Raw genomic sequence first — 26187 nt, 5'->3', positions numbered from 1 at the left:
CTTCGGTCTCGTTATCACCTCACTGCGGTCTCTTGCGATCTCGTTCACGGGCTTCTCCAAGCGAATAAGATCTATTCGGCTGAGGGCCGTCTTAACAAATACGACTTCGGTCTTTCGCTGGATCGCCAGTTTGACGACCCTTGTACCATCGTCACTCTCAGTTGACATTATCGGGGAAATATTAGCCGGCCTCGTTCGATTCATCTATCATCCCACCGGGCCCATTTAACCAGATTCTCGGGGCGCTGAAAGAACCGGTGAATCTCTAATCTTCTTTTAGAATTCTGAAGGCCACTTTTAATACCATTCGGTTCCATCCGTTCCATCGATCCCATCAAGTTGCCCCCCACTTCCCGCGGTCATCTCCCTTCTTGACACCAGCTCGGAAGCCAACCTGCGGTTTATTCCAACCTCCCCCTAAAGTGACCCTGCTATGTCGACTATTCGCTCTCATCAATAACTTCTCCCCAGGGACTTGCCTCTTTCCCGTACACGATGCTCTCCAATTTCGCCTTCAGCAATGAAACATGCGGCACAATCCCCAAGGGTAAACGAATCGTGCGCCCGTCAAACATGATCTCAGCCACTGGCTGAACCCAGGCGGCAGTCCCGACCACGAAGACGGCCACGAGACTCTCGTCGTCGACCGCCCAAACGATATCGGACATGGTAATGCCACTTTCCAACACCTCAACCTTTTCAGCATCCTTATTCGCAGGGCTACCGACGAACATCTTGCGCGACAATTCGAGGATAGATCTGCGAGTTCCGCCTGCAAGAATAATCTTCCTTTCATCGAGCGGCGGTGTCACCATCTGAAGACCTCCCGTCGAGGTCCTCCAGATGACGAAGACGTTTGCGGATCCGGCTTCAGTAATCTGCCGATCCGGTCCAAAGAGCCAAAGGATCTGGTCATAGCCCAGTCGGCGAGCTTCGCCCTGAGCCTGAATGGTCGGACCATAGTTGGCAGCTACCTTGGCAGCTCCAGTGCCGCCTGGCCATGCTCGAACAGTTGACTCTGTACTAGCCAGCAGCCTAATTCCGTTCTTCGTGTTGTCGTCGATCGGGGCTGTCGTAGGGTTGAGCGAGGGCCAGTGAATGAGAAATATGTAGAGCAGCGCTTCCTCCGGAACCCTGAGACCAAGACTGCTGTCTGTCCCAATCAGCGTCGGCCGGATGTACAACATTGAGCCAGTCTTGTCCTTGGGGAGCCACCTCGGTGCTTCAATCGCGCAAAGCTTATGAATAAGTTTCAGCAACTCTTCGGGCTCGAAGCCCGGTAGTGAGATGCGCTCCGCTGATGAGAGCATGCGGTTGCAGTTATAGAGCGGGCGGTGGAGTCTAAGGCGGCCGTCAAATCCGCGGTAGACCTTCATGCCCTCGAAGCAGCCGGTGGCGTAGTGGATGACATTCGCCGAGGGCATCAGAGAAAGCGGACCGTACGGGACGAGCTTCGGGTTCTCCCAGCCTTTTGCGGAGGTCCAAGAGACCGTAATCATATGGTCAGTAGTCGCCTTCAAGCTCGTGATCTCCGGGGATCCTGGCGCTGGAACCTGCTTTGGCTCCTTTGTCCATTGGATCTCGAGGGCTGATGCATTCAACGTGGATGGCTTGGTGACCGTCATAGTTGCTGATGGCGTGAGGGTAAGTTCGAATTCCGAGGGTTATTCCGAAAATCGTGGAGAGAAAGCTCAAAGCACCATACCAACTAGTGATCCGTAATGTGTCTACTGAGATATTTATCGTGGGTTATGCGAATATTTGGTCTTGACGGTGGATCGGCCTTATCTTAAGGCGCATAGGGCGCAAGGCGCAGGGCGTTTTTGACTGGACATGTCCTCACCAACTTCTGCATCGTGATTGTCAACACGTGGGTCGATGGGCGCGGTTGACGTAAATATTGTCGTAGGTGGCGTGCAGCAGAGCGGGGAGAAGATAAGGTTGCAATGTTTGAGTGAACATGGATGCTACACGTTTTCGCCAGAAACAACGTCGTGGTACGCGATGATGACTCGATCACATTCGAACGAATGACTAAATGCCAGCATAACTCAGTATTGGCATCATTCATCGCGCGGCAGATGTACTGGCGGTGTGTTTGGTGGCTCCGTCGTCTGACTGCCTGGCTAGCCTTCGCAACGACATGAATTGGTGGTTTTGTCTCTTCGACGGGATCTCCACGCAAGCTCATCGTGCTCATGTGATGTCAGGCACATATGATCTTCCAAAGCTCTCCTATGTACACAACAATTATAATCAGCTCTATGTACACCCGTAATACTGCATCTGCAAAACTTCGTAAAGACTTCACCAGACTGAGTTTCGCTGCAACTTGAATGATGAGCCAACCCAATTAACACATACTTTGTGGTATGTTAATCGAAGATGAAGTCTCTCTTTGCACTATAATCATTTCCACACATAGAATCACTACTATTCAATTTGAATTCGTCTTGCCAATGATATTCAACAGACTTGAACGATGTAGGAGCTTGACTGGTTGTAGACCATATTTTGAAACACATTCTTGATCGAAGCAGTTGATAATGACGTGGTCAACTCTGGACAACAGATAACGACGAAAAGAAAAGGAATAGAAGAACGGAACCAGTTCAGATATGAGACTTCAAGTCTCTGCCTGATCAGGTATAAGTGTCGATGCGGAAAGGAAACACCTCCTTTACAAATTGAACCACAACTTAACCCATTTTCTAGCGAGATATAGGAGTGATGTTACAGGCCCTTAGAATTGTACCGGCAATACCGGTAATATGATCTCGTGTCTCACAAAGAAGCCACCCGGATTTTGCGCTGAGTGTGGCTGTTAGTCCTGAGAAAGTCCGGTGTATCCTGAGTGTCGGGAACTAGGAGAAAGCCCGACCCGGAGGGTTCCAACACGAAGAGGCTCGACAAGTGGGGGTGGATTCCACCGCAGCATGAACTGCAAAGGGAGTATTGCTAGGGGGTTGCAGCCTGAGTCGGATTCCGCATCAACTTGACGACCACAAGTCGTGATTACCCAATGCTTGAAAGCCAGTTCCAGTCTGTTTCCTGCTCAAACTACGTACACCGAGCTAGTTGTCTAAAAATTTCTGGTGATTCCCTAGTCACGTTCCTCGTATCAAAGCGGATGTGGGCGATCAACTCAGTACTTGTAAACAGTGGGATCGATCTAGAACCTTGCACCTGCGGACTGTTCCGACGACTGATTCCGCCAGAACCTGGTGATCAAGGACCAGACTCCGAGCATACTCGCTCGCCAACGACAAGGCGTGAATGTTTCCAGCAACAGCACCACTGGAGTCTGGACTGGACACCGCCATTGTGGCTTTGCCGCAGTCGCCTTGGCAATATGGAGGAATTATTCCCGCAAATGAAGTGTGCCTTCATGGATGTTTGAGGCGAAAGTTTCTCCCTCACCAGACTCAGAGTCTTCGGCCTAGCCAATTGACAGACTTGCCAACTAAGAACTCAGACTTTAAATAAACTCTTTGTAATAAAATAGCCTTATTCCCCCGTATTCTCATACCGGCGGGATCCCGCAACATTGAAGGGGTAAATTGCGAGACCAATGACAGCTGCCATGACTCGGCTGCCACTGTGTTGAGAGCGTTCGCTTAAGCATCTGGGGGCATCCGCCGTAAAGATCGAGAGATGCACCCGGCGCACCCGTGCTGCTCTTTTATCATTTAGGTATGTTACACCGGCGCCCGAACATACATAGTAATAGCAAAATCTCAATTAAGACGCAACCGCAGCGTTCTCTCAATGATCAAAGCGATCGTTTGAAACGGGCAGAATTGCAAGCGCATTGGACGTTAGCTTGGCCCCCAAAGCAAGCGCAACACACACACACTTAAATCCAACGCAACCCAGGCAGACCGTAGCCGAGCCAAAGAAGAAAAATCGGGGAATTTTCGCCTCAATACCAAGAACTCGGGAGTGTTGAGTAAACTAAGAATCAACCTACGCAGTAAGCTTCAGGAGAACTTTCCGAGCATTTAGATTGTTTATGGGGAACCGAACGCTGTCAGCCGCCATGGGTTCGCGCTGGCAAGCCGCCCGTGTCAGAGAGTTGTGGAACCTGAGCCCCCCTGGTAGGATCTTTTGACTAACAGGCCCAACGGCGCTTAAGCGAGGGTGGCACGGTACGGGAGAGGCGATGAGGCCATCGTCAGGCCTGGACGCAACGGGGGCCTAGGCGAGGCCATCGTCATTTCAAGATGTGGGATTATGGGGGAATCGTATATTGGTATAATCTTGTTACATTCGTGACTTGAATCGCGGCTGACAACCGACGTCTGGCCCGTCTTTGCAACCGTCGCAAAATAATGGCAGAACCACCGTGAACAAGGCACTGTATTCGCCCTTCCAGAAGTAAGCTTGATTCCATCAATCACGAGATTTCAGTCTCTCTAGCCTAGGGGATGAAACTCGACTTCTCTTTTTGGCAGATCGATGCAAGGAGGAAAACCGCATGCGGAATAGGACACGACGGGTGAAGGGGGCGGAATACGAAAAAACAACGTGATTGGAGCGACTTGCGCGCCGTTTCATCGCAAATTACCTTCACTTTTTCGGAAACACTGGGTGCGACCCCACGGCCCCGGGGTGTTCAACACCGCCAACAGCCCAAACGACTTACACAGAGAGCCCCGTCTTCGGTCTTGGCCTCGCTCATCACCAACGAGCCCGTCATAATCCTCCGGCACTTTTGGATGAATCCTTACTAGAAGGTCTTGGCGATGGAGGCGTCTGGTTGTGTTAAAAAGATGGCGGCTCCTCGAGCAACTTCAAGAGAAAGAAAGATCTCTTTGATCAGCAGGTCCTATCTCATCAACTCTTGGTATCGTCCGTCCTTTCATTGAGAAAAGCATAATTCTTTTCTGCAGTCCATTCATTTTCGATCTCGTCCATTCTTTTCAACACTCACAAAGTACATTCACTTTCCACCAACTCTCCCCCATAAATATCGTCCAAAATGGCCCGTTCCAACCAGCTTCTCCTCGCCGTCTTCCTGGCTCTCACCGGCGTCCAGGCCGCCCCCCAGCCTGCGCGCTTCGGCACCCCCGTCGTCGCTCGCGCCGCTGAGCCCGCCGAATTCTCTCCCCAGCCCTCGGCCGGCCCCGGCGGCAGCTCCTTCAAGGACTCGGCCCACTTCCGCGTGTACGGCGCCTCGGACGCCGACGCCACCACGGCCCTCGGCATGCTCGAGGGCGCCTACGAGTGCTTCGTCAACACCCTCGGCTGGCGCTCCTCCGGCCTGTCCTTCGACGACGCGACCGACGCCGGCCCCTGGTACAAGACCAACGTCTACTCCGTCAAGACACTCGAGAGCGCCGCGGGCGTGATGCACTCCGAGCAGGCCTCCGGCGCCGCGTGGCTCGAGGTCGTCGACACCTACCTCACCATGGCCGGCGTCACCGTCCATGAGTGGGGTCACGGCCTGCACTACCACCAGAAGACCTGGGTCGACCAGGCCGCGACGGGCACCTGGTGGGAGACGGTCGCCAACTGGATCGCGGATACCTACCAGACATCCGACCTCTGCGCCGCCGCCCGCGAGAAGCACAACCAGCCGGAGGGCCGCACCGAGTTCGAGGTCAACAAGGTCCTCGGCGACTCGTTCCAGGTCATCGTCGACGGCACCGTCGACTCGGGCAACTACTACCAGGCGTGGCCGTTCCTGACGTACCTCACCAACAACCCGGACAACATCGGCGGGCTCGGCAAGGACGCGCTGCACCAGATGATGAAGCAGTACAAGGAGGGCAGCAACGAGACGCCGCTGCACACGCTCAACCGCGTCGCGTCTAACAGCACCGCGGGCGAGATCGTCGGCGCCTACTGGGCCCGCATGGCCTATGTCGACATCGGCCACAAGCAGGCGCAGGACATCTTCCTCGCCGAGCAGTCGCGCATCAACTTTGCCAACGTCGACGGCTCCGGCTCCGAGTACAAGGTCAAGAGCGCCCGCGCGCCGCGCTACATGGGCTCCAACATCATCCCGCTCAAGGTCAGCGGCGACAAGGTCGAGGTCAAGGTCACCTCCTCCGGCGAGTACACGGCCACCCTGTCCCTCTTCAACGCGAGCACCAAGAAGGGCCGCTACGTCAAGCTCGCCAACGGCGCCGGCTCCGCGACCCTCGAGTCCGGCGAGGAGGCCAGCCTGGTGATTGCCAACACGCCCAAGGAGCCAATCCAGTACAGCGGCTTCGAGCTCGCCAACAGCGACGCTAACAAGGGTATGGACTACTCCTTCACCCTGACCGGTGCCACCGTTGCCTAAGTGGGGATTCCTGGGGGTGTATGTTTTGTACTTTTGAGTAAATACTTCTTTTCTCTGTATACTGTCAGCCGCTGGATGCAGGCTTGTACATATTTCCAAGATACCAAGCATTGGAACATTGTTTCCGCAAGTTGAATATCTCTTATGTTCGTGACGCGTGAAGTGATGCTGCCTTGCTTCTTTGGCGACGTTTTGATGTGTCTTTCAGAGTGGCTTGTGCTGCGAGCGTGGGCGGATTGTGGCTGGCAGATGCTAGGCTTTGCGAACCTAGAGTTTGGTTGCAGGAATTTGAGAATCCGCTGATTATTGAATACTTAAAGACAATGCAATGGCAGCCGCAGTACAAATGACGGGAGTCTTTGGCTGGGGCATCCCGCGGTCGGAACGATGATGAGAAGAATCCGTTGGCTGACCATCCCGACATAGTTGGCGAACATTGTACTTCTGAATACACAAAAGGGGGGGTCCGCTCGCAGCGGCAGCTCATGCAATCGGAAGATGGCGTAGAAAGCCGAGCAATACTTGTCGACTGCGTTGAATGGTCGTTAGACGCCGAGATATCTGATTCATGAGAGTTTTTGCCGTTTACTTGCAAGCAAGCAGACGTACAGAACGATGTCGATAAGATATCCGAGGGGAAAGACAAACTCATGAACGAGCTTTGCGTCCCGATCTCAATTTAGGATGGCGTAGAGCAAGTAGTACCAGCGCTTCCCAGCGCTGGAAATCATGATATGGTAGGCCAGCGGGTTAGAATTTGGTAGCCTTTCAGGCCCCTGATACCGCAAATGACGTCCGAGGAAGCCATGCGCAGCAATTAGCAATGAATGGAGGTACGGCAGACAGGAATGCCAATAAGAGTCAGAACTTGCCATAGAGTCCCACGGTACTTCAAGATAGGTCCGTATTCGCCCTTAGGTCTCACCCGGCAGTTTAAGGCATGCAAATGAACACTATCTTTAACAAGAATGTAGCGACGTGACTGGCTACCGAGGTTCATTCTCACCTCAGCATGCAGCTGTGAATACTGGGACAACCTGATGGTGAGAATGCAATGATGCAGAAAAGCACCTGCGCCCAATGCAGAATAGGTTGAAGTCTGTCACTTGCGGGCGTGGTGGTTCTTAATCAGGCCGTCATAACACGCCGGAGTTGTCTGGAAACTACGTTTTGCAATGCGTTATGAATTGCGCGCTCGTTGTTTTCTTTTGACGTTTTGCTAGGCCCGTGGTACTTCCCTCACAGGACAAAGCAAATTGTAATCTAAAGAGCGAACAAGATGGACTTGTGCAACCATAATTGTGTGGTGCCAGTTCCAGTATTTGTGAATCATCTGCAAAGTATCAATCAATCTAACCAACTATCCAGGTGCTGTAGGCAGTTGTTCCTCCAACTACTACATCATACATGGCAAGTCACGAGTCTCTCGGTGAAGGCTTAATTCCCTGTTTCATCCAATTATTCCTTGAAGACCGCTCTCCGATAGGAGCGCAACATATGTATTCGTTACACCTGGTGCAGTTGTTTCCTCTGCATTGCCATAATAGTCAGTAGCTAGAGATATCAGCGGTGTTTCTTGATCAATGCTGACTGCAGGAAGACAACAATTACGTACCGATTGGTTTCCATTTGCCAACATTGGCAGCGGTATCATGCCCGGTGTTCACGGCCACCGCAATCCAGTCATCCCGATCAATGTCAGCTTGGCACAACGTGACGTTGGCCAAGTTGGCCAGGTCCACCCGGGCATGACATGTTTCGAGAACCTTGCGTGGCTGCCCAACTTCCATGACTACTTCTACCCAAGCATGATTCCTGAATGGCCGCCGGTCGGTATTCATTAAATCAAGCGGACCGTACCAAGGCACACCTGTATTACCCCAGAAGGGATTGTTGCATTTGATCTCCTCGTCAGGCACGCCCACCGCTCGACCAAAGAGAGGACCTTCTGTTACATATCCGAACCAGTCTCCGCTATATACCCACCTTGTTTCGAGAACCTGTTTGCAGAAAGACAACACTTGGTCAATAACCATTGGTGCACGGCACGAGTGGCATCACTCTTGTCCCAAGTAATCGAGAGGATAAGGAAAAAATAGAGGAAAGGGAAGTGTACTCACAGCGGTCCCATTTGGGGGTGCTTGGTTGTCAGCCATGCCCAGCGCAGCACACCAGGCTTGATTGATGCCAGCAAGATCGTAGCAATTGATGGTATCATTCGCCGCTCCGAAGACAACTGTCATTTCCAGTATTCCTCCATGGCTAAGAAAGCCACAACTTGCCTTCCCTGCGATGTTGTCGTACGCGAGATGTGTGGGGAGGATAGTCCAGATGTTTTGAGCTATGTACTTTGCGGCTGCTTGCTTGTACTCGATGGTCGAATGTGTCTGGACATAGGTGGCAAGATCCATCACACTATTGCGAATGATCTCGAGACGATGGGCATAAGGGAAAGATTGTGAGAAGACGTCGTGAAGAGGGCCAACGAAGAAATAGGCTTCTAGAGGAACAGCGGGAGCATGGTCGACTGTCTGATTCGGAACTGGTGACAATCCGTCAGTAACGATGTCCACACGGTTTGGTACCATTAATGTCAGTATTGAGCCAAAAGCAACCCACCAGGAGATCCGACAGCATTGCAGCTAAGGATTGAAATTGTCCAATCGATTCCCGATTTGAATGGTCCCAAGATATTCCCATTGACAAGCGGTTGCAGTTTGAAGCCTTGCACAGAAAAGGAGTTCGGCTTTGGAAGGGCGGGATTAGGGGCCGGGACAGGATGCACCTCACTCAATAGCGAGATGTGATTCTGGTTGGTGAGATGAATCTTGAAGAACCCTGCCCCGTTTTGCGGGTTGCGCCAGTTAGGTGGAAAGACGAAGTCGCAAGAGACCTCAATGTTGAACAACTGGTTCAGCTGGTTTTGAGCATCAATCTGGAGAGCGAAAGGAACCGGTGGCTCCCCTTGCAAAGGAGGGTTCCAGTTGCTCGACCAAACTGTAGTCGTCAAGGCATTCTGCACCGATGCGACATTCATGAGACCTAGTGTGCCTATGCCTCTAAATATGGGTTGGCGGCTCACGAAGGGAATGGAAATAGTTTCCACATTGAGCGCCGGTTGAGCCATCACTGAAGGGCAAGACTCACAATATATTGATAAAAGCCAGGTAAAGCTGAGGAAAAGGTGAACAAAGATTGTTTGACTTGATAAGTGTGTTGGCGACACGCGATTGATAAATACATGGGACAAGCAAGCTCACCCGATTAACATTGAAGTCGTGATGTATACCCCATTCCAGAAGCGGTACTCTCAACAGTCATCAGTCAGACGAGATCGGAGACGACGACGACGATGACAACTAGACCAGGCGAGGATGTGGACTATGTCTGGCTGTCCGGGTCTGGACGAGACTTCACACATCTTCGCCGACGGCTGGTGCTTTGGAACAGAGGAGCCAGCTAGAGATCTTGGCCGCCATCACAGCTTAGAAGCACCGGCATTTCAGCAAGCCTCTGGAGACAATCACAACTTAATTGCGAATAGCTCGGCAGGATAAGCACGTACACGACGGAGATCTCATTCACCAAATTTGGATACTCCGCACTGGGGTTCCGACAACATTTCTTAATAGTGCGGGGGCGTGCTTATAGCTTTAGCGGCTGGTAGGATGGATTTCTGGAGGCGAAAGGCGCATTTTAATGAGACATATGGAACACACGTCTCAGTTCAGCTAATGTTTCAGTCCAGCACCTATCTACAAGCCACCATCACATCGAAACTAATTCTATGGCAGCTAGAATTACCAGCAAACAAACGAAACCAGGATTGTTTCAAGGGAACTATCTTGAGTTCTGCTAAGTCGATTGGGTTTCTGGAGAAATGGTAGCAAGACGGGTATGCGGAAGCCTCAGCTGATCTTACTGCAGCAGGCGATGTGCAGCTGCAAAACCTTGGAAAATGGCTATACAAAGTATGGCCCCTTTGCCCAATCTTGAACCTGACCAGTGTTATTTTCCTTCTCCAATTGTTCAACCACGGCTCAGTCGTTCTTTCCACTTTGCTCCAAATCCTCATCTTGAATCGCCATGACGTCTGGCGAGGCCCCTGTACGGACGCCCGTGCAAGCTCCAACCTCCCAACGTGAGCTCGCTTTGCGGAAGTTCGTGGAGGGTGGTCTAAACCGAGCGCCAGAAGCTGGGAGTACACTCGCAGTGGGCACCGACTTGAGCCCCCGAAACTTGGTTTCTATGTGCCAGAATGCCCTCCCTGGCATCGCTGTGCAGCTCCGGGGATCGAATGCCGTATTTACACCTCTTGGTTTCCGGCAAACTCTAAATCTGACATTCGCTTCTACGGCGGCATCTGGAGGGCTCTCCTCTTCTGCAGCCTCCTCTGGGGGGAATGAGCCTCTCTCGATGCGTCTTACAATTCTACAATGCCAGGATTACGCGAGTGCTGCCGAGGCGTTCAAAAGGCACGTCGGGGCTTTCCAAAGCAACTGGCATAACATCATGACCAGGACAGAGAAGGGGTTTGGAAACTACGCCTACCAAACGAAGACAAGCATCTTCTGGACTCGATGGACGACTTTTGTTGTTTTGGAGAACACCTTAAAGACCGGCAAAGCAGACGGTAAGTATTCATCTTGCTCGTTGCCAATTCAATGAGAAAATAAAATCGAAAACAACAGCAGAAGCTAACTCTTCCCTCCAACCAACGTCTAGTATCACCTACATTCCCCATTGATTTCAAGGCGCTCGCATCAGATGTCGATCAGACTTTTCTTTCACAACGCATGCCTATGGACATAGTCTCAAGGGTCAGCATCGACAAGGCTAACATACCGACAATTGTCGTTGGCCATGAAAGCATATTGAAGTTCAGCTTCCAACCACACGCGCATATGGTCACGAATGTGCAAGTGAAGGACTCGAAAATAATCATGTTTGGGGGAAGTATTACTCCTACGAGGGAGCTGCGCCTCGTTGGTGTTGCTCCAGGGACTGCCACAATTAGTATTCAGGTTGCCCACGAAACCTCTCTGCAGACAACATCACAGGACTTCATTATCAAAGTGGTGCAGAATGCGCCGGCTTCCGGGTAGAAGGTCAATTAGCCCTATGATAAGAATGATTATGGTCAATCCTTTCCTATAGAGACATTGTGAGCCTTGTCTCATGCCCTGTGCTTGCCATGTATGCATGCTTTCTGAGTCCCCTTGAAAGTAAGCTGAGACAGAGAGTGTCCGTTGCATGGCCGGCAGCCAAGTGTGAATATTTTGTCTGCCTTCTCGCGGCATTGCCGGATTATTATTCTTGGTAGAGATGATGTTACTCGTTGAATACATCTTCCATTCCGCGCATACCTTATGAACAATAGTCATTGGAACTCCATCGCTAATCGTGAAATTTCAATTATTAACAGTCAGGTTAAAATAAGAGAGACTTTTACATACACCCCCCGCCTGGTTAGAACCAAGAATGACTAGGGAGAAAAGGATCATAGCGTTCAGCGGCTGATATTCCGGCCTGGCGCTCTGCAAGTGGAAAACCATGCCGCATGCAGAATGGGGACTACTGCGGGCATGCGGGGTAGCCCGCGGGACGTTGATGGCGGCCCGCTCGGCGAACCCAAATTGATGGGTCTAGAATGTGTCTCGGTACTTACAGAATCATCCGATATCCCATCGAGAGAGTGGACTACATTGCATACGAGGCGGAGATTGTGACCAGTAGGCAAAGACATACAACATTTTCTAGCCAATGCAAGTTTCGCGATCAATGGGATTTGGAGGAACTAGCGGCAATCCGCCGCAGTCCACTTGCACTCGTAGAAACACGACGTCCCAACTGAGCGAGGGTGATGACTTGTGTAAGCATCAGAGCATTCACTTGCTTGACCCTGGGCTGACGGATGTGGCTGGCTGACTTCAAAGCAAGTATCATCAGGCTGCAAACTTATCACACTGAACTCAATAATTGGCAGCTCAGCTTCTCCTCAGCTCGCCACGACCAAAGGCAGCACTCAATGTGACAGCCCTTTGGGCCTAGTCATATTCTCAACAAATGCACACTCAACACGTCCAGTCAAGACCGGACATTGCGTGAGTTGATTCTTATCCATAGAACAGTAGGAATACATTCCAGCGGAGTTCGAAAGGCCGAGATCGTCAACTTGAAGCAAGTCACTTACGCGTTCGATTTTGTCTCAAAATCAGGCCATGTTCGAAACGTTGAATTTGGTAGTGCGATCGCGAATGCAGATCTTTACAACGTAATTGGACGTAGGTATAACGGTGAGCCTTCTCAAATCAACAGAATCCATGTCCAAGTGGGATACAACGGGCCTAGAATAGGCGGTAAAGTCAAGTGAAAGACACATTCGACTAATCCCATAGGTAGCAGACCCCATTCGAAGTCAAGACATCATCTAATTCTGGGCATGCGAAATAGATACCAAGATGTACAACATGTTATCAGCGAGAACCACCTGGCTACGTAACGAAAGTCACACCACCCTCTTACAGGTTGTATCTATGTAGTAGCTGCCACATGTCTCAGTAAAAACATCCCTGTGCGTGATTCTGCCTCATCACATTGTGAATAGTCTATTGCGTCACTAGTAAGCCAATGAACAGCCGATGTAACTTTCTGGATGCCCTTCATTCAGATCAACTTCATGCAACAGGCTATGGAGCGCCAAGTACATTCCGAATACGGTGCGATGGTGTTGATGGATGGCAAGTCTGAGTTCAGCTCGCCTCTCACGGTCTGGATTGTCTGGCGGTACTTCCACATCCGTCGACCTGCGAACTTCTTGACAGCTTCAACGTCAATAGTGGGCGATGTTTGCAAGCAACGAGGCGCTGCGTGCAATGTGATCACATCGTCGAGCCCAGCCTGACCACAATCATTGAGCTCAACGAAGGCACATTCACTCGTAAGACCAATACGGCCTTGTGATATTGAAATCCCGAGCCGCCTATAAGAAGGCGATGGGCTCTACCTCGTTTCACCACAGTCTCTCTCAACCTCCAACAACAAACAGAATACTTTACACAATCCAAGTCAAAGATCAGATATCGCCCGTTCAACCATGTCTTCTCAGTACACCCTGACTGTTAACGTTGACCCGAAGTGGGTCTCGGCCTGGTCCAAGATCCCCGGAATGAAGCTCTGCTTTGCCACGGCCGTTGGTTCAGGTAGCAGCGCGACCTTCTCCAACGTCGTTGCGTACACGCACAGTATGCTCGCTACACCCTACATCGCTAGCCTTAGACAAAACTGATAAAACAAAACCACAGACATTGCGCCTAATGTTACTATCCAGTGGGGAAACAACTATCGCATTGCCGGTAGCACCAACAACTTTTCCAATGGAGGTGAGTTGAAAAATTATTATTCCGCCCGCAACGAGACCGCTTGCTAAGAACCCATCTCCATACAGCGAAGTTCACTGCCTCTACTGACAAGATTGCCGTCAAATTTGGCAGCAAGACCGAGGTTAAGAAGGACTGGTCCATCTCCACCAACCCCGACGACGGCGCGCCTGACGCGGGCTTCTTGTTCACCAATCAGATCGAAGTTGCAGCAGTCCTTTACCGGGAGATACAGGGTGAATTCAAGGCCATCTACATCAGCCACGTCGGACCCATGCCCAAGAACTCCAAGGAGAAGCTCACTCCCAAGCAAAAGGTCTACGTCTGGTTTTCTGACAGCTATGAGGATGAAACCATGATCGACGACTTTTCTGGAGACCTGAAGGAGATCGTGTATGATGGAAAGACATCAGCCACTGTCAAGTTTGACGGCGGCGGCACCTGGTTTGACATGTAAACAGCAGTGTGCTGGAGGATTCAAGTGGAAGTAGCTTACCATCGGTGGCCAGCCGCTGCTGTTGAATCGGCCACCTCCTCCCGTGCCCCGCTCAGACCCTACACCCAGGGACCGCAAGTCAAACTAGCTAGGTACTCAGGCGATAGATCAATAGATATTGTGGATCCCGTGTTTATGTCTTGACGTCCGGAACTGGAATGTGACATCAAATTATTGTCGTTGCAAGTGGTGGTGGTGGTGTGTGGTAGTGTGTTGGGGAGTGGAGGTTCTGTTCTGAAGCCGGCCAGGCGGATTGAATCTATTCTTGGCTATAGATCATTGGAATTTCGAGACCAGCGCTTCTGTGACGTAACAAATTAGGAAATTTGGGCGACTAGTGGCGCAGCTGAAATCATTTGCCGGCTGCGGCCCTACAATGATGCATTTAACGGGGTGTCGTAATCTCCCTGATTTAAGATCGAATGCCCTTGTGCTTTGCGGGTTTCTCTCTTTCGTTTCCTCATACTCAGTGTTGCGCACCATGACGACCTACACCGTAACTGTAATACTTGACGCGAAATGGGTCCGCCAATTCCGGAATGGGAAGATGAATCTCTGCACCGCCTTCGGCGTCACGTCTAACTACAGCAAGGTGTCGTATAACGTCATTGCCACCCACGAAGGTATTTAATCAGTCACTCCTTTGCCATATGAAAAGTGGCCCAAAATGCTTGAGACAGATCTAATGTGATACCTTCGTCTTCAGACCCTGTACCATTGAACACCGTGTCATGGAACGATGACTATAAGATTGCAGCTTGCAAAACTGGTTTCGCCGAAGGCGGTATGTATCCTTCTCCTCACTCAAAAATTCGAACCAGATAAAAGAACTTGTAAGTGACTGACGGCTGACATCATTGCGTGCATAGCCTACGTCTCGCCTAGCATATACCCCCTTCCTATCAAGTTTGGCCAAGCCGTATCACTATTCAAAGACTGGACCATAGAAACACCAAATCCCAGTGAAAGTGCCCCTTCAAATGGATGGCTTTTCATCAACAAACCCTCCGCCTCTGCGCTAGTCTTCAAAACTATTCATAACCGCTCAACGCCCATCTACGTTACGTCCGCTGAGAGTACACCACCACCTGGACAGCACACTCTCACCCCTAGCGGCCGGGTTCTGCTGTTCTTTGCAGATGCCGAGGCGCGAACCTCATTCAATGTGAACGCTACTAATACAAGCACGTATGAATACTCATATATCGAACACCCGCAAGTGACAGTATTCTTCAACACACAGGGCGACTGGGAAATGGTTAGTGAGAGCAGCTCCGATGCTGTTGCTGACGACGCCATGAGCATTATATCTCAGCGACACGACCATAAACCTCCTACAATGTCTGATGTTAAACCGCGTCTATGAGTTCAAGTAATGTGTGAGATATTCAGGAAGGAGGCTGGAGGTCCATTGAAAAACGCAAACTAGATGCTCAATTGATCACTTAAGAGTTCTTTATCAACGCCGGAGTTACTTTCTGTGTCAAGCGGATCATGCATAGTGAAAAGGGCTAAGTTGCGCGGAAAAATGTCGAGTAATACTAGATTATATGTCCCAGAAATACTCATATGCATCATTTCAAATCGTCAGCTTGTTTAACCCTTCACTATTGGACTCCAGGATTCGTACTTACCTTCGCATAATTGCTGTGATGAGCTTGCTATACACCACATCAATGAATAGCTATTCTACCTGCCTTCGACCCCATTTGCCACAAGTCAAGAAATAAGTTAAAAGTAACTAATGAAGAACTAAAGGACAAAAAGGAAACAGATAGAGAAACGTTTGAATAATCACAAACACTTACTGCAGAGAGCATTACCCAGTCGCCACGGATTTTAGTATCTATCACCACTTTTTGGCCTGACCAAGGCAGAGCAACAGGGACAACTTGTCCGCTGAACGAATTTGCTCGTGATTCCTTCAATCAGCCGCTTCATCCGCGGTACATTCCGAAACGGCGAGACCCTACAAAAATAATCAACGGTGCTATAGTAAAATTGGAGACGGTTTCTTTCGCTACGAACTATCGTTCTCCATATGCCGTATTAGTGCCCATCGCTTTCTGCGCTCCTTCTCCAGCTCAGAGGCGTCACATAACCCCCTCCACCATAGACGCTTAAGTGCTAATGGGCCACCCGAGCAAAAGCATGATCAGGTCAATGCAATCTAGAAGTATTGTCTTCTGGCTCCCATGCCATGAGCCCGTTTTATGGTGTGTCTCCTTCCCCCAGGTCATCTCTGCCCTAATCATATATCATCATGACACGCAAAATAAGTTATTCCAAAATCACTCCAAGACGTTCTAACTATCGCTCAGCATCTCATTACAAACCCTGAAGCATCAAAAATGTCCATCAGGCAAGCAAGGACTCTACATATATCATGTCTATTAAATGTATTTTTGAGCTAAATAGGTACGCGGCGGCCAGTTTAAGAATGAATCCGTATTTCGCGAGGTGGTTCTTAAGTCCTAGAAGGAACTCTCATAGAATACAGCTCCACATAGGAAGGGTGAAAGGAAAGATACAGTTCAATATGAGAAGAGAAGATTAGTAAATGTTGGCTACGTTACCTGCGGTACTTCTATTCCAAGGTGACTCCCCAATATGCAGACAGCTCCGGCTGCGATGAAGGATCAGTCTGGGACAACACTAACATGAAGCGATAAGATCTCCATGTCGCACTTCCAGATAAGGCCGAGCAAGTATATCAAATGGCTAGTTAAGTATCACCTCAGCTAGAATGCGCGAGAACGGAGAAAGTGCACATGATCGAGCATGCGGGCCACGAGGGTATTAAATATCAAGGCGAATTTCTCAAAAGGGCTGATCTGAACGTCATAGGTCTACGCAAAAACGTGACTCTTTTCGATAGAGACAGCGGGTAAGTCGCGGTCGACTTTGAACGTTCATTGTGTCTTGAGCCCCCCGGCAATTTGATTTTGGGGGATCTCACACGCCTGAAGTGCTTCTCCTATGTACCTATCACTGCCTCTGGGAATATGGACTCGGCGTTCTTTTGTGGCCGGCGTGCGTGTGAGTACGTAGACCAATTCACTTGGAGTCCCATAGAACCGATAGAATGAACGGTAGATGCAGGTGGAAATGAACCTTGGCAAAAGAATATTTTAGTCTGATGCGTTTCTCTAGGACAACTATTATTATTCCTCCAGAATTACACTCTGTCAATATCTCTTAATGTTCGTGGCGTGTGAGTTGATGCTTCCTTTTACTTTAGTGTCGGTTTGACATATTTTTGACAGTGGTTCATGCCATGACCAGATCGCAGTTGTGAAGGGGGCTGTGGCTGGGAGATGCCTATCGTCGTCATTCTAGACTTCGCCCATGAGAGATTGAGAGCCGGCAAAGTATTCGATTGCGGAGGATAGTACAATCGTAACCGCAGCACAAAAGACGAGGGCCTTCGGTCGAGGCATCCAGCTGGCAAGCGCTTGCCTCGCCCGCTTTCCCAAAATTGGAATCAGAGTTCCCTGATCCAAGTTGCCCTTGATGAGTCCCAAGATCTTCAGCTGCAAAAATGACAATCGGAGGAGATAGACACAGTACATCACGATGCCTCCCATGTAGTCGGGGCTTGTCTTCTTCATCCCTGCCGTAAAAAAGACGATGGGCAGAATCCGTAGCAAGACCATCCCAACAACGTTGGCGAGCATCGCCCTTCTGAAAGTCAAAGAGGAACCCGCATGGCGCCCATGCAGCCTCAAGAGCGCAACGTTATCAGAGAACAGCTCGGTTATCAGGCCCGCGTAGATCAGGTATATTGGCCGCCGCGGCATGCTCCGCACGAGAACGAGAAGCAGAGAAGCCAGAGAAAGGACATGATGAGTGACGTATTCGGGGGAGTAGGCGAGAAGTGGCAGCTCAGAGACCCAGAGGATGCCGCGAGAAGCTAGGCAGATCTTGCCGGTTGTTGTGAAGGGTCGTTGGACGCCGAAGGTGTCTGTGTCTTGAGGCGTATTGCTGTATGCGTGCAAGCATATGGGGGTGGAGACGAGGGTCAAGAGGATGCCGAGGGGGAAGACGAAGTAAGGGGCAAGTTTGGAAGATCGGTCTTTTTCTAGGGCTGCGTAGAATGAAGGGCTGCAATGCTTGACGACGTAATGCGATAGACGGTTGAGGAATTGATAGCCTGCTAGACCCATGAGAATGCAAGTGAGGTCTGAGGGAGACATCCTCGGCGATGAGAGATGTATAGATGGACGGCACGTAGTCTGGGCATGCCAGTGGGAACCGGGTCATGGGCGTTGAATTCCACGGTACTTTAAAACAGGTTGGCAATTGCCCTTTAGTCTTGGCCGGCAGTTCGAAGCACGCATTGGCGACTATTCTAGGGAATGTCTTGGATGTCAGTTGCCCAGTCTTGACGAGAATGCGGCCGAATTTTGTGAGGTTAATTCTCACGTAAGCACGGAGATGTATTCGAAAACATTGGGACAGGCTGACGGTGAGAACGCAGTAATGCAGGAGAGTCTGCGTTTAGTGCAGAAAAGTTGGGGGTCGTCACTTGTGAGCGTGGGGGTTCAGAAGCAGGTTGTCATCGTGTGGCAGGTTGCTCCAGCGACGACGTATTGTAATGCAGCACTTGCTTGTCATTGTCTTCCGACGTTGATCTCAACTCTGCGGTGCTTGAATTGTAAGGCATTGAAGGAAGTTTTTGACTTGGTCTCTGGCCCTACAGCGTCGCGGATCTCGTCCGGCCGGCCCCCGTGTGGAGCAGGGCACTTGCGGTGATATGTCCGGAATCTCGGAGGACAAGAATTCGCCGTGACGGAAGGGCTTGCCTGGCGAATCTTGGCCGCGGGTTGGTCGGCCCATGCAATCTCGGAAGATGGGAGGATCAGCTGGACAGGGTTGATGGCGCTTGGGTGTAAAGTGTGAGGAACCCTGCCGACGAGAGCATCGGGCAAAATTCAGAAGAGCATCTGCCGCAGAGTGTGAGGCTCGTGAGATTCGTCTCTGTCTTCCAAAGGATCTGTTGCTGTAGCGCGTTGCCCAGTATTTGCAACCGAAGGGTGTCATCAGCCTCATGTGATATAGGAAGAAAAGACAGAAAAGGAAGTGAAGGCATCCGGAGGTGTCGGGCGCCGGTGGGCAGTCTTCAGGGGCGCGTCGCCCTCCGCAATGCGCTAATTGTATGGAGTCTTGGCGCTGCCGATGCCCGTCGGGGGTCGCTTCTGTATTGCCATTGGGCGAGCCCCATCTGATTGGCTCTGCGTACTGTGTGCGCTCATGTCTTGTTGTCACTGTCCGCGAGCCCCCTATTTGAGGCGCTGGAAATTGAGCGTTCCATCCAAATTCCCGTCGGTCTTGGCATCGCTGGCCACTGGGCTTGCTCCATCGTAGTGGAGAAAGCACAGTGTGGATATATTTTCAGTGCTATTGATGGCAGGTACGTACCTCGACGAAAGTTGGTGTTCCAGAACCAGAACTCAGGGAAAGCGCTGGGGAAGGTGAGTGGGAGGTCCCCAAGTCCCTTCGTCGGGTCTTTCCTTCTGGAGAGAGCTGGAGAGTTGCACCTTCCCTCCGGATTTTCACTGAAGGGTCGTTCCTTCCTCCCATCTCCAACCTCTCCAGCCAATCACATTCACTGCCACTTTAATCCTCTCACTTCACCTTCACTGTCATTCTCATCTCACTTCATCTTTACCCTCACCCATCACCGCCAAAAGTCTTGGGATGCCCAGCCTCACGCAATCCCGTCCCTGCCCAGACGTCTGGGCCTGAACCCAAACGATCGTCGAATGTCGGGCGTTTTACCAGCGGCATCGCAAACGAGACCTCGCCCGCGGCAACCGGTGGCCCCGCGCCGCTCTCTGCCGTCGTGTGATCTGCCTTGGCTGTCCCGATCGCTTTGCTTGGCGCACATAAACAACACAATGCCTTGGCTTTTTCCTGCATAAGACGCAAGAGGGATGGGAAAAGGGAGGGCTGCTTCCTTTCGCCTCTTCCATGATTTTTCGCATTCCCTCAGCGAGCGCTCGTTTGCGCGTATTCCCAGCGACCGTATCTGCAGCAGTAAGCCATCAGACGTCGCTTCGCTTCGTATCTGACTTTTTGGCAGCGCCCAGTGGACGACTAAAGTCAGATCAGATGCAGGCGACAACTTAACCTTACCTTAAGGTACAGATACAGATAGTCTGGTAGTTACTTCAGTGGGCTGCGGTGCCACGCTTTGTCCGGCTCCTTCCATTGTTGCTGCTCTTCTTTCGCCTTGATTATCCGTACCTGATTCTTCCAACGGTCTTCTTACCCGAACCCGGTGTCCCTTTGGACGATCATCGCAACTCACTATCGACTTCAATTCTTTTTCTCCGCCTGAGAGTCTCGCCTTCCATCTCCAACCCACTCACTCGCCCCGTCGCAAGTGGCTCTGAGACGCCATCGCATCGCCAAGGCGCTGCTGAGTCTTAGCTCTCACCGACCCCTGAATCCATCTCTTGCAGCATCCACCCTTTCACCATGGGATCGTCAAGGCGAGAGCTGAACCAGTCAACACCGCAGCAGCAGCAGCAGCAGAGTTGCCCACTTCCCTTGATTGACTCCTGTCTTGACCAGTCAAGCCCGTGAGTCGTGACAGGCCCGAGCCCCTCTCCGTCGTGGCCGTAAACTCCCCGCGTATTTGCCCTGGAATGACGAGTCTTGGCAATGCTCTCCAGAGGTAGGGATGGCTGGGCTTGGTGATCCGACCTGCTGGCTGCTGGTGGTTGCCTCCTTGCCTCCTCTTCCCAGCCCAGCACTCTCGTCCGTCTCAAGAGCGCCCTGGGTTCGTCTGTTGTCTCTACCTGTCACCTGCACTGACTGATGTAAGGCTTTGAGGCTGAAGCTACGTCTTGCCTGCGAGTGTAACTTTTAGCCCTCATCAATCTTCAACACCGTCAACTGCAGACAGATAGATGCAGACGCCCTCACTCCCCAAAGGCCCGAAGAGTCAAACCTTGTTCGCAACGTGCCGTGGCCAGACCCTATCCGTCGCGGAGCACCGAAGCACCCAATCAGCCTGGTTCACCCGTGGCAATCCATCCAGGGCAGGGCGGCTGTTCGTCTTGGGTGCACTTTGGCGAGAAAAGGCGACTCCTCTGTCCAACGTCGGCGCCGTCTCTCATTTGCTGCACAGCCCCGATGCCCAGAAGGCCAAGACCGTACCAAGAATACCAAGACGCTGGCGGCCACCAGCACAAATTCACCGCGTCATCCTGCCTGTGTGCTGCCCTGCTCGTCCTGGATCTGACCTGAGTCTGTTGTCCCGTCGTCCCTGCCTTCCCGTGGTCTGTGGTCCTGTGGTCTGTGGTCTGTGTTGTTGTTGTGTGCGGTGGTGTGTGTCCATGTCTGTTTTTGTGATGGGTGTGTGTATTCCTAGATGCCCCTACCTGCAGACAGACAGAGAGTATCCATTCAATGTCCTCTTTCAAGCCTTGGCAATAGAAAAAAGTCTTGGTATTTCTGCCACAACAAGAGATATACACTCCCGTGCCCCCCTTTTCCCGCGCAGCTGCCGGGCTTCTCGATTCTGTTCCTGCTTTTTCCTGTCTCCATTCCCAGTTCACCATTCACCACCAACAACAACGCCGGCGACAGTCACTCGTTCGCTGCAAAACCTCAACCAACCCGCCCCAGAAAAACACACCACCGCCGCCGCCGGCACCAACCCCGACGACTAATACGAACACACTCGCGGCGCCTTCAATTCACGAAAATAATTCTGGCAAAGTCGGCCATGATTAATCGCTTCTCGTAACGAATTTTTACTTTCAACGCTCGCTATTTTTCAATTCGACACGTTCGCTACCTCGACGACCCGACCAACAACCTGCAATCGCCCACCCGATCGACCGCCCCCGCCGATTCTCACCTTTTTTTTCATCGTCACCACAAGACTGGGCGTCTTTTTTGACCATTTTTAACCCAAACCCGACCGGCACATCGCCATGGTCACATCACTCGCTACAGTCGCCTCGGCGGCGCTTCTCCTCGTAGGAAGCCTCCCCGCCGCCAGCGCGCAAGTCTACAGCATCGACAGCAAAGGTGAGTGAAGTCTCCGTCGCATCCCCGGTGCAAACGGACCAAGACTACGCCTTCACCCAAAAAACCAACCCCACTAACACCCGGCCCAGACAACATCAAGTCCGCCGCCAAAAACCTCGCCTACGACCTGATGAAATTCTACAAGGGCAACGAATCCGGCGAGATCCCCGGTATCCTGCCCGGCCCGCCCACCGAGCACAAGGGCGACTACTACTGGTGGGAGGGCGGCGCCATGATGGGCACCTACATCGACTACTGGAAGCTCACCGGCGACTCGACCTACAACGACCTCATCATGGAGGGCATGCTGCACCAGACCGGCCCCAACGCCGACTACATGCCCCCGAACCACACCGCCTCCCTCGGAAACGACGACCAGGGCTTCTGGGGAATGTCCGCCATGCTCGCCGCCGAGAACAAGTTCCCCAACCCGCCCGAGAACAAGCCCCAGTGGCTGGCCCTTGCCCAGGCCGTCTGGACCACCCAGGCGAGCCCCGATCGTCACGACACCACCTGCGGCGGCGGTCTGAGATGGCAGGTGCCCTTTTCCAACGCCGGATACAACTACAAGAACAGTGCGTTTCTCCTCCTTTCGCCCAATCACAAAACTTTGGGAAGACGAGTGACATGCTAACATGAGGCACAGCCATCGCAAACGGATGCTTCTTCAACATCGGCGCCCGCCTCGCCCGCTACACCAACAACGCGACCTACGCAAAGTACGCCGAGGAGACCTGGGACTGGCTCTGGAGCGTCAACTACATTGATCACGAGAGCTGGAATGTCTACGACGGAGGCCACGTCGAACACAACTGCACCGACGTCAACAAGCAGCAGTTCTCCTACAACGCCGCCATCCTGACCCAGGGCGCCGCCTTCATGTACAACTACGTATGTCTCTCACCACCTGTCTTGCAGATTTTATACCATCAAAGAACAACACTAACACAACCCCCAGACCAACGGCTCCGACCTCTGGAAAGGCCGCATCGAGAAGATGACCGAATCCCTCTTCATCAACTTCTTCCCCAACAACACCGCCTACGAGCTCGCCTGCGAGGGCCGCAAGGGCCAGTGCACGCCCGACATGCTGTCCTTCAAGGGCTACGTGCACCGCTGGCTCGCCGTCGTCACGCAGGTCGCGCCCTTCATGAAGCCGACCATCGACCCGGTCCTCAAGACCTCCACCGCCGCCGCCGTCAAGCAGTGCACCGGCGGCGCCACGGGCCGCGTGTGCGGCTTCTACTGGAACGACGGCGTCTTCGTCGACCCGGCCACCGACAAGACCTCCGGCGCCGGCGAGGCCATGAACGTGCTCGCTGCGGTGTCGAGTCTGCTTATCGACGACGCCGCGCCGCCTGTGACGAACTCGACCGGTGGTATCTCGGCGGGCGACGTGAATGCGGGAAGTAACTCCAAGGACCGCATCGAGCAGGAGCCGATCACGACGGCGGACAAGGCGGGCGCGGGTATCTTGACGTTTATGGTGCTTGCGGGTGGTTTGGGCACGTGGGGATGGATGAGCTTCGTCGATTAAGGTGCCGAGGGTGGTCTCAGGGTATGACAGGGCATTGTATGATTTTTATTTTGTTGGGGATTACATTATCTGGATGCGCATGGCATGGCGTTCTGGGTACACCGAGGAGAGGGGATTATCATTACTACCTCTGTTGATAACTGGACAAGACAAATTTTCTTTTTTTTCCAGTTGTACTGATGTGGCCTAATGGCTGACTTTGTGAATTGTACAATGCTGATGGAGCGTGAGCAAGATGTGAACAGCCACCGCCAACTTTACTCCGGGATACGCCAATATTGGTGCCGGTGGCGCTCGCGGCGTTGGTCTGATGTAGAGTACCTACGCTGCACGGGTGGTGCTTGCTGATGATGAACTTTATCTGTGCCCAATCTTGAATTGGAAGTTTGTCGCCTAGAGGGTGGCAGATTTATGAAGGGCAATGTTCTGCCATGTCGCGTGTAGAGGGTGGGCAGAGGAAACATGCGGCTCTTCGACCGTTGGGCGGTAGACGCAGTGTCAGTCAGGCTCGCTGACTGCGCCTTTTCTTGCTCTTACCAAGCTACGCAAGTCTTCTCGGGGTAATCGCGATATTCCATGGTGATCAATTTCGCCCTTCTACGATTATGTCGCATCCGAACATCGGAAGCACGGATAGTCACAATGGTCAACTCCGGGACACATCTGATCTCATGATGTCATCGAGAAATACAACCAGTCATTGAGAGTCAAGAGTTCTCATGATTCAAGTTCTTCTCAATGTAAAAGGCTACCGAGGAAGAAGTACTAAGATCATCTTGATCGAAGGATCCATTTGCCCCCCGTTTTGTATAGTTGTCCGCCGATTCCGCGAGGGACTACTTGCTGGTGACCTTTCTCAACCAAAGGTTCTCCCTCCTCGAATCTATGCTCAATATTCGCTAACTCTTCAGAGTTAATAGCGAACAGTGCTGGCAGAGTTGAGCTTTTGATGATGTCGACGTCGGCCACGGCAGTTTCCCAGATTATCATGACCAGGATTATGACAGAAAGACAGACCTGAACGGCCAGAAAGGTTAACCACTCCCAGCGGACTTTGATGTAAGTTTCTTTAGTCCACGCAGTACCCACGACGACTTTCCCGTCATCTCCCAGCAAACTGATCAAATTGACGTCAGTAGTCACAATTGCACAGTAGGAAATGGTAGACCTACAAATTCAAAAGGCCTGTCTCAATGTTCTCCGCCATCCCGTCGATGGCTGCCCACCAAATATTCTGCAGGTCTTGTTCCGTTGGTGGCTCTTCTTCATCTCTACCGTCATACTCGAACTTGATTTCGGCCATGGCGTGTAGAAGCCTATCGCTGCCAGTCGTGATACGTTTGGTTGGATCCCCGACACTCTCGCCGGTGATAGCCTCTTTCAGCACACGGGTGATTCGCACCCCCCCAATAATGTTCGCCGCAAAGTTTTCGGCCGGTGAGCTCAACCAGATGCCAGCAGACTCTGACCTTTCACACTCCGTATGCGATAGCATTCTTGGCGTTTGGAGTTTGTTGTTCTCCATCTTCGCATCATATGTGTTGACACACCAGTGCATTACTACGTCGGCTGCTTGAGGCCTTTTGAGAGTACCATTCCAATAAATGATTGAGTAATTGATAATTCTAGACAAGAGAATATCGGGGTTGTAATCAGACATCGGCTCTCTCGACTCGACGATTACGCGGTCAGTCTCGTCGGCTGTCATGTTAACCCCGTTGGGAAGTGTTAGTGATGTTGTAGAATATTCGTTCTTGGCTACTTTGAGCAGATCCGTGACATCTAGCGTAAGAGATGAATTAGTCACGCTATATAACGGGGATTTCATGAGGAAGAAATGGTCAGCAATTAATACAAATGATCGTAATATGTGTGTCTGCAGTCTAACTTGGTGATCCAACTCCTTGAAGACGTGATAAATGGACTACCTAGGTATCTCAACTAGGTACCTACTGATTATATTATGGCATACAGCAATCGTGCTGAAGCGAGGCCACGTGCAGTCGCTTTGCGGACAAGACGGCTGTTTGATATCAAGCGTCACCGTTACGGGTTGAAAAATGGCTTGTGCCATAGCTCGCGACAACCGGGGCTCGAATTCATCTACTCGGAAACGGGAAATCAGTATGACAAATGCCAAAATCTGGACTTGATCTTACTGAGTCCGCCGTCGCCCAGCCTCTCAATGTAACCATCAAGCCTCCATGCCGTAGCTTGCTCTTCGCTCGTGCCTGTGATGTTTCGCTCCGGATACGAAATAGCGGACTGAGTCAAGGTCGAGGTAGCAACAGCGGACACGAGTAAGATAGCTGAGAGAATGCCAACTCCCCTATGGTGCTGTCAGTAAGGTATACAGCTACGATAAGGAGTATTCAACGTTGTCGACAACGTAGTAGACATGCTCAACCTACCATCCTTTCGTGCGGATTAACAGGCTCAT

General features: G+C 51.6%; 9 protein-coding genes across 9 annotated transcripts; 5 read left to right on the top strand and 4 right to left on the bottom strand.

The window, feature by feature from the left end:
- Nucleotides 1-440: 440 nt before the first annotated feature.
- Nucleotides 441-1625, bottom strand: CGGC5_v015417 (Branched-chain-amino-acid aminotransferase; the record flags this gene model as incomplete). The annotated part of the gene is made up of 1 exon (XM_032024130.1): nucleotides 441-1625. One exon carries the CDS (start codon nucleotides 1623-1625, stop codon nucleotides 441-443), a length of 1185 nt encoding a protein of 394 aa, XP_031879239.1.
- A 3356-nt stretch (nucleotides 1626-4981) lies between these two features.
- On the top strand, nucleotides 4982-6289 carry CGGC5_v015416 (uncharacterized protein; the record flags this gene model as incomplete). The annotated part of the gene is made up of 1 exon (XM_032024131.1): nucleotides 4982-6289. One exon carries the CDS (start codon nucleotides 4982-4984, stop codon nucleotides 6287-6289), a length of 1308 nt encoding a protein of 435 aa, XP_031879240.1.
- Nucleotides 6290-7739: 1450 nt separating this feature from the next.
- On the bottom strand, nucleotides 7740-9326 carry CGGC5_v015415 (uncharacterized protein; the record flags this gene model as incomplete). Its single annotated transcript, XM_066153259.1, has 4 exons — nucleotides 7740-7843; nucleotides 7905-8289; nucleotides 8410-8831; nucleotides 8909-9326. 4 exons carry the CDS (start codon nucleotides 9324-9326, stop codon nucleotides 7740-7742), a joined length of 1329 nt encoding a protein of 442 aa, XP_066007353.1.
- Nucleotides 9327-10375: 1049 nt separating this feature from the next.
- On the top strand, nucleotides 10376-11394 carry CGGC5_v015414 (uncharacterized protein; the record flags this gene model as incomplete). The annotated part of the gene is made up of 2 exons (XM_066153258.1): nucleotides 10376-10922; nucleotides 11015-11394. The coding sequence occupies 2 exons, from the start codon at nucleotides 10376-10378 to the stop codon at nucleotides 11392-11394; spliced, it is 927 nt and encodes a 308-aa protein (XP_066007352.1).
- A 1991-nt stretch (nucleotides 11395-13385) lies between these two features.
- On the top strand, nucleotides 13386-14125 carry CGGC5_v015413 (uncharacterized protein; the record flags this gene model as incomplete). The annotated part of the gene is made up of 3 exons (XM_032024133.1): nucleotides 13386-13533; nucleotides 13594-13671; nucleotides 13737-14125. The coding sequence occupies 3 exons, from the start codon at nucleotides 13386-13388 to the stop codon at nucleotides 14123-14125; spliced, it is 615 nt and encodes a 204-aa protein (XP_031879238.1).
- A 520-nt stretch (nucleotides 14126-14645) lies between these two features.
- Nucleotides 14646-15530, top strand: CGGC5_v015412 (uncharacterized protein; the record flags this gene model as incomplete). Its single annotated transcript, XM_032024135.1, has 3 exons — nucleotides 14646-14787; nucleotides 14871-14948; nucleotides 15034-15530. The coding sequence occupies 3 exons, from the start codon at nucleotides 14646-14648 to the stop codon at nucleotides 15528-15530; spliced, it is 717 nt and encodes a 238-aa protein (XP_031879175.1).
- A 1969-nt stretch (nucleotides 15531-17499) lies between these two features.
- CGGC5_v015411 (uncharacterized protein) lies at nucleotides 17500-18360 on the bottom strand (the record flags this gene model as incomplete). The annotated part of the gene is made up of 1 exon (XM_032024136.1): nucleotides 17500-18360. One exon carries the CDS (start codon nucleotides 18358-18360, stop codon nucleotides 17500-17502), a length of 861 nt encoding a protein of 286 aa, XP_031879257.1.
- A 3753-nt stretch (nucleotides 18361-22113) lies between these two features.
- Nucleotides 22114-23747, top strand: DCW1-2 (Mannan endo-1,6-alpha-mannosidase DCW1; the record flags this gene model as incomplete). The annotated part of the gene is made up of 4 exons (XM_032024137.1): nucleotides 22114-22210; nucleotides 22300-22785; nucleotides 22857-23101; nucleotides 23169-23747. The coding sequence occupies 4 exons, from the start codon at nucleotides 22114-22116 to the stop codon at nucleotides 23745-23747; spliced, it is 1407 nt and encodes a 468-aa protein (XP_031879259.1).
- A 771-nt stretch (nucleotides 23748-24518) lies between these two features.
- Nucleotides 24519-26187, bottom strand: CGGC5_v015409 (uncharacterized protein; the record flags this gene model as incomplete). Its single annotated transcript, XM_032024138.1, has 5 exons — nucleotides 24519-24864; nucleotides 24920-25529; nucleotides 25701-25850; nucleotides 25907-26076; nucleotides 26159-26187. The coding sequence occupies 5 exons, from the start codon at nucleotides 26185-26187 to the stop codon at nucleotides 24519-24521; spliced, it is 1305 nt and encodes a 434-aa protein (XP_031879258.1).

The sequence above is a fragment of the Colletotrichum fructicola genome, assembly GCF_000319635.2.
Source record: "Colletotrichum fructicola Nara gc5 chromosome Unknown KSG_Nara_v1_contig09, whole genome shotgun sequence".
NCBI lineage: Eukaryota > Fungi > Ascomycota > Sordariomycetes > Glomerellales > Glomerellaceae > Colletotrichum > Colletotrichum fructicola.
The sequence above is the reverse complement of the archived record's forward strand: the minus strand, read 5'-3'. Positions and strand labels throughout refer to the sequence as shown.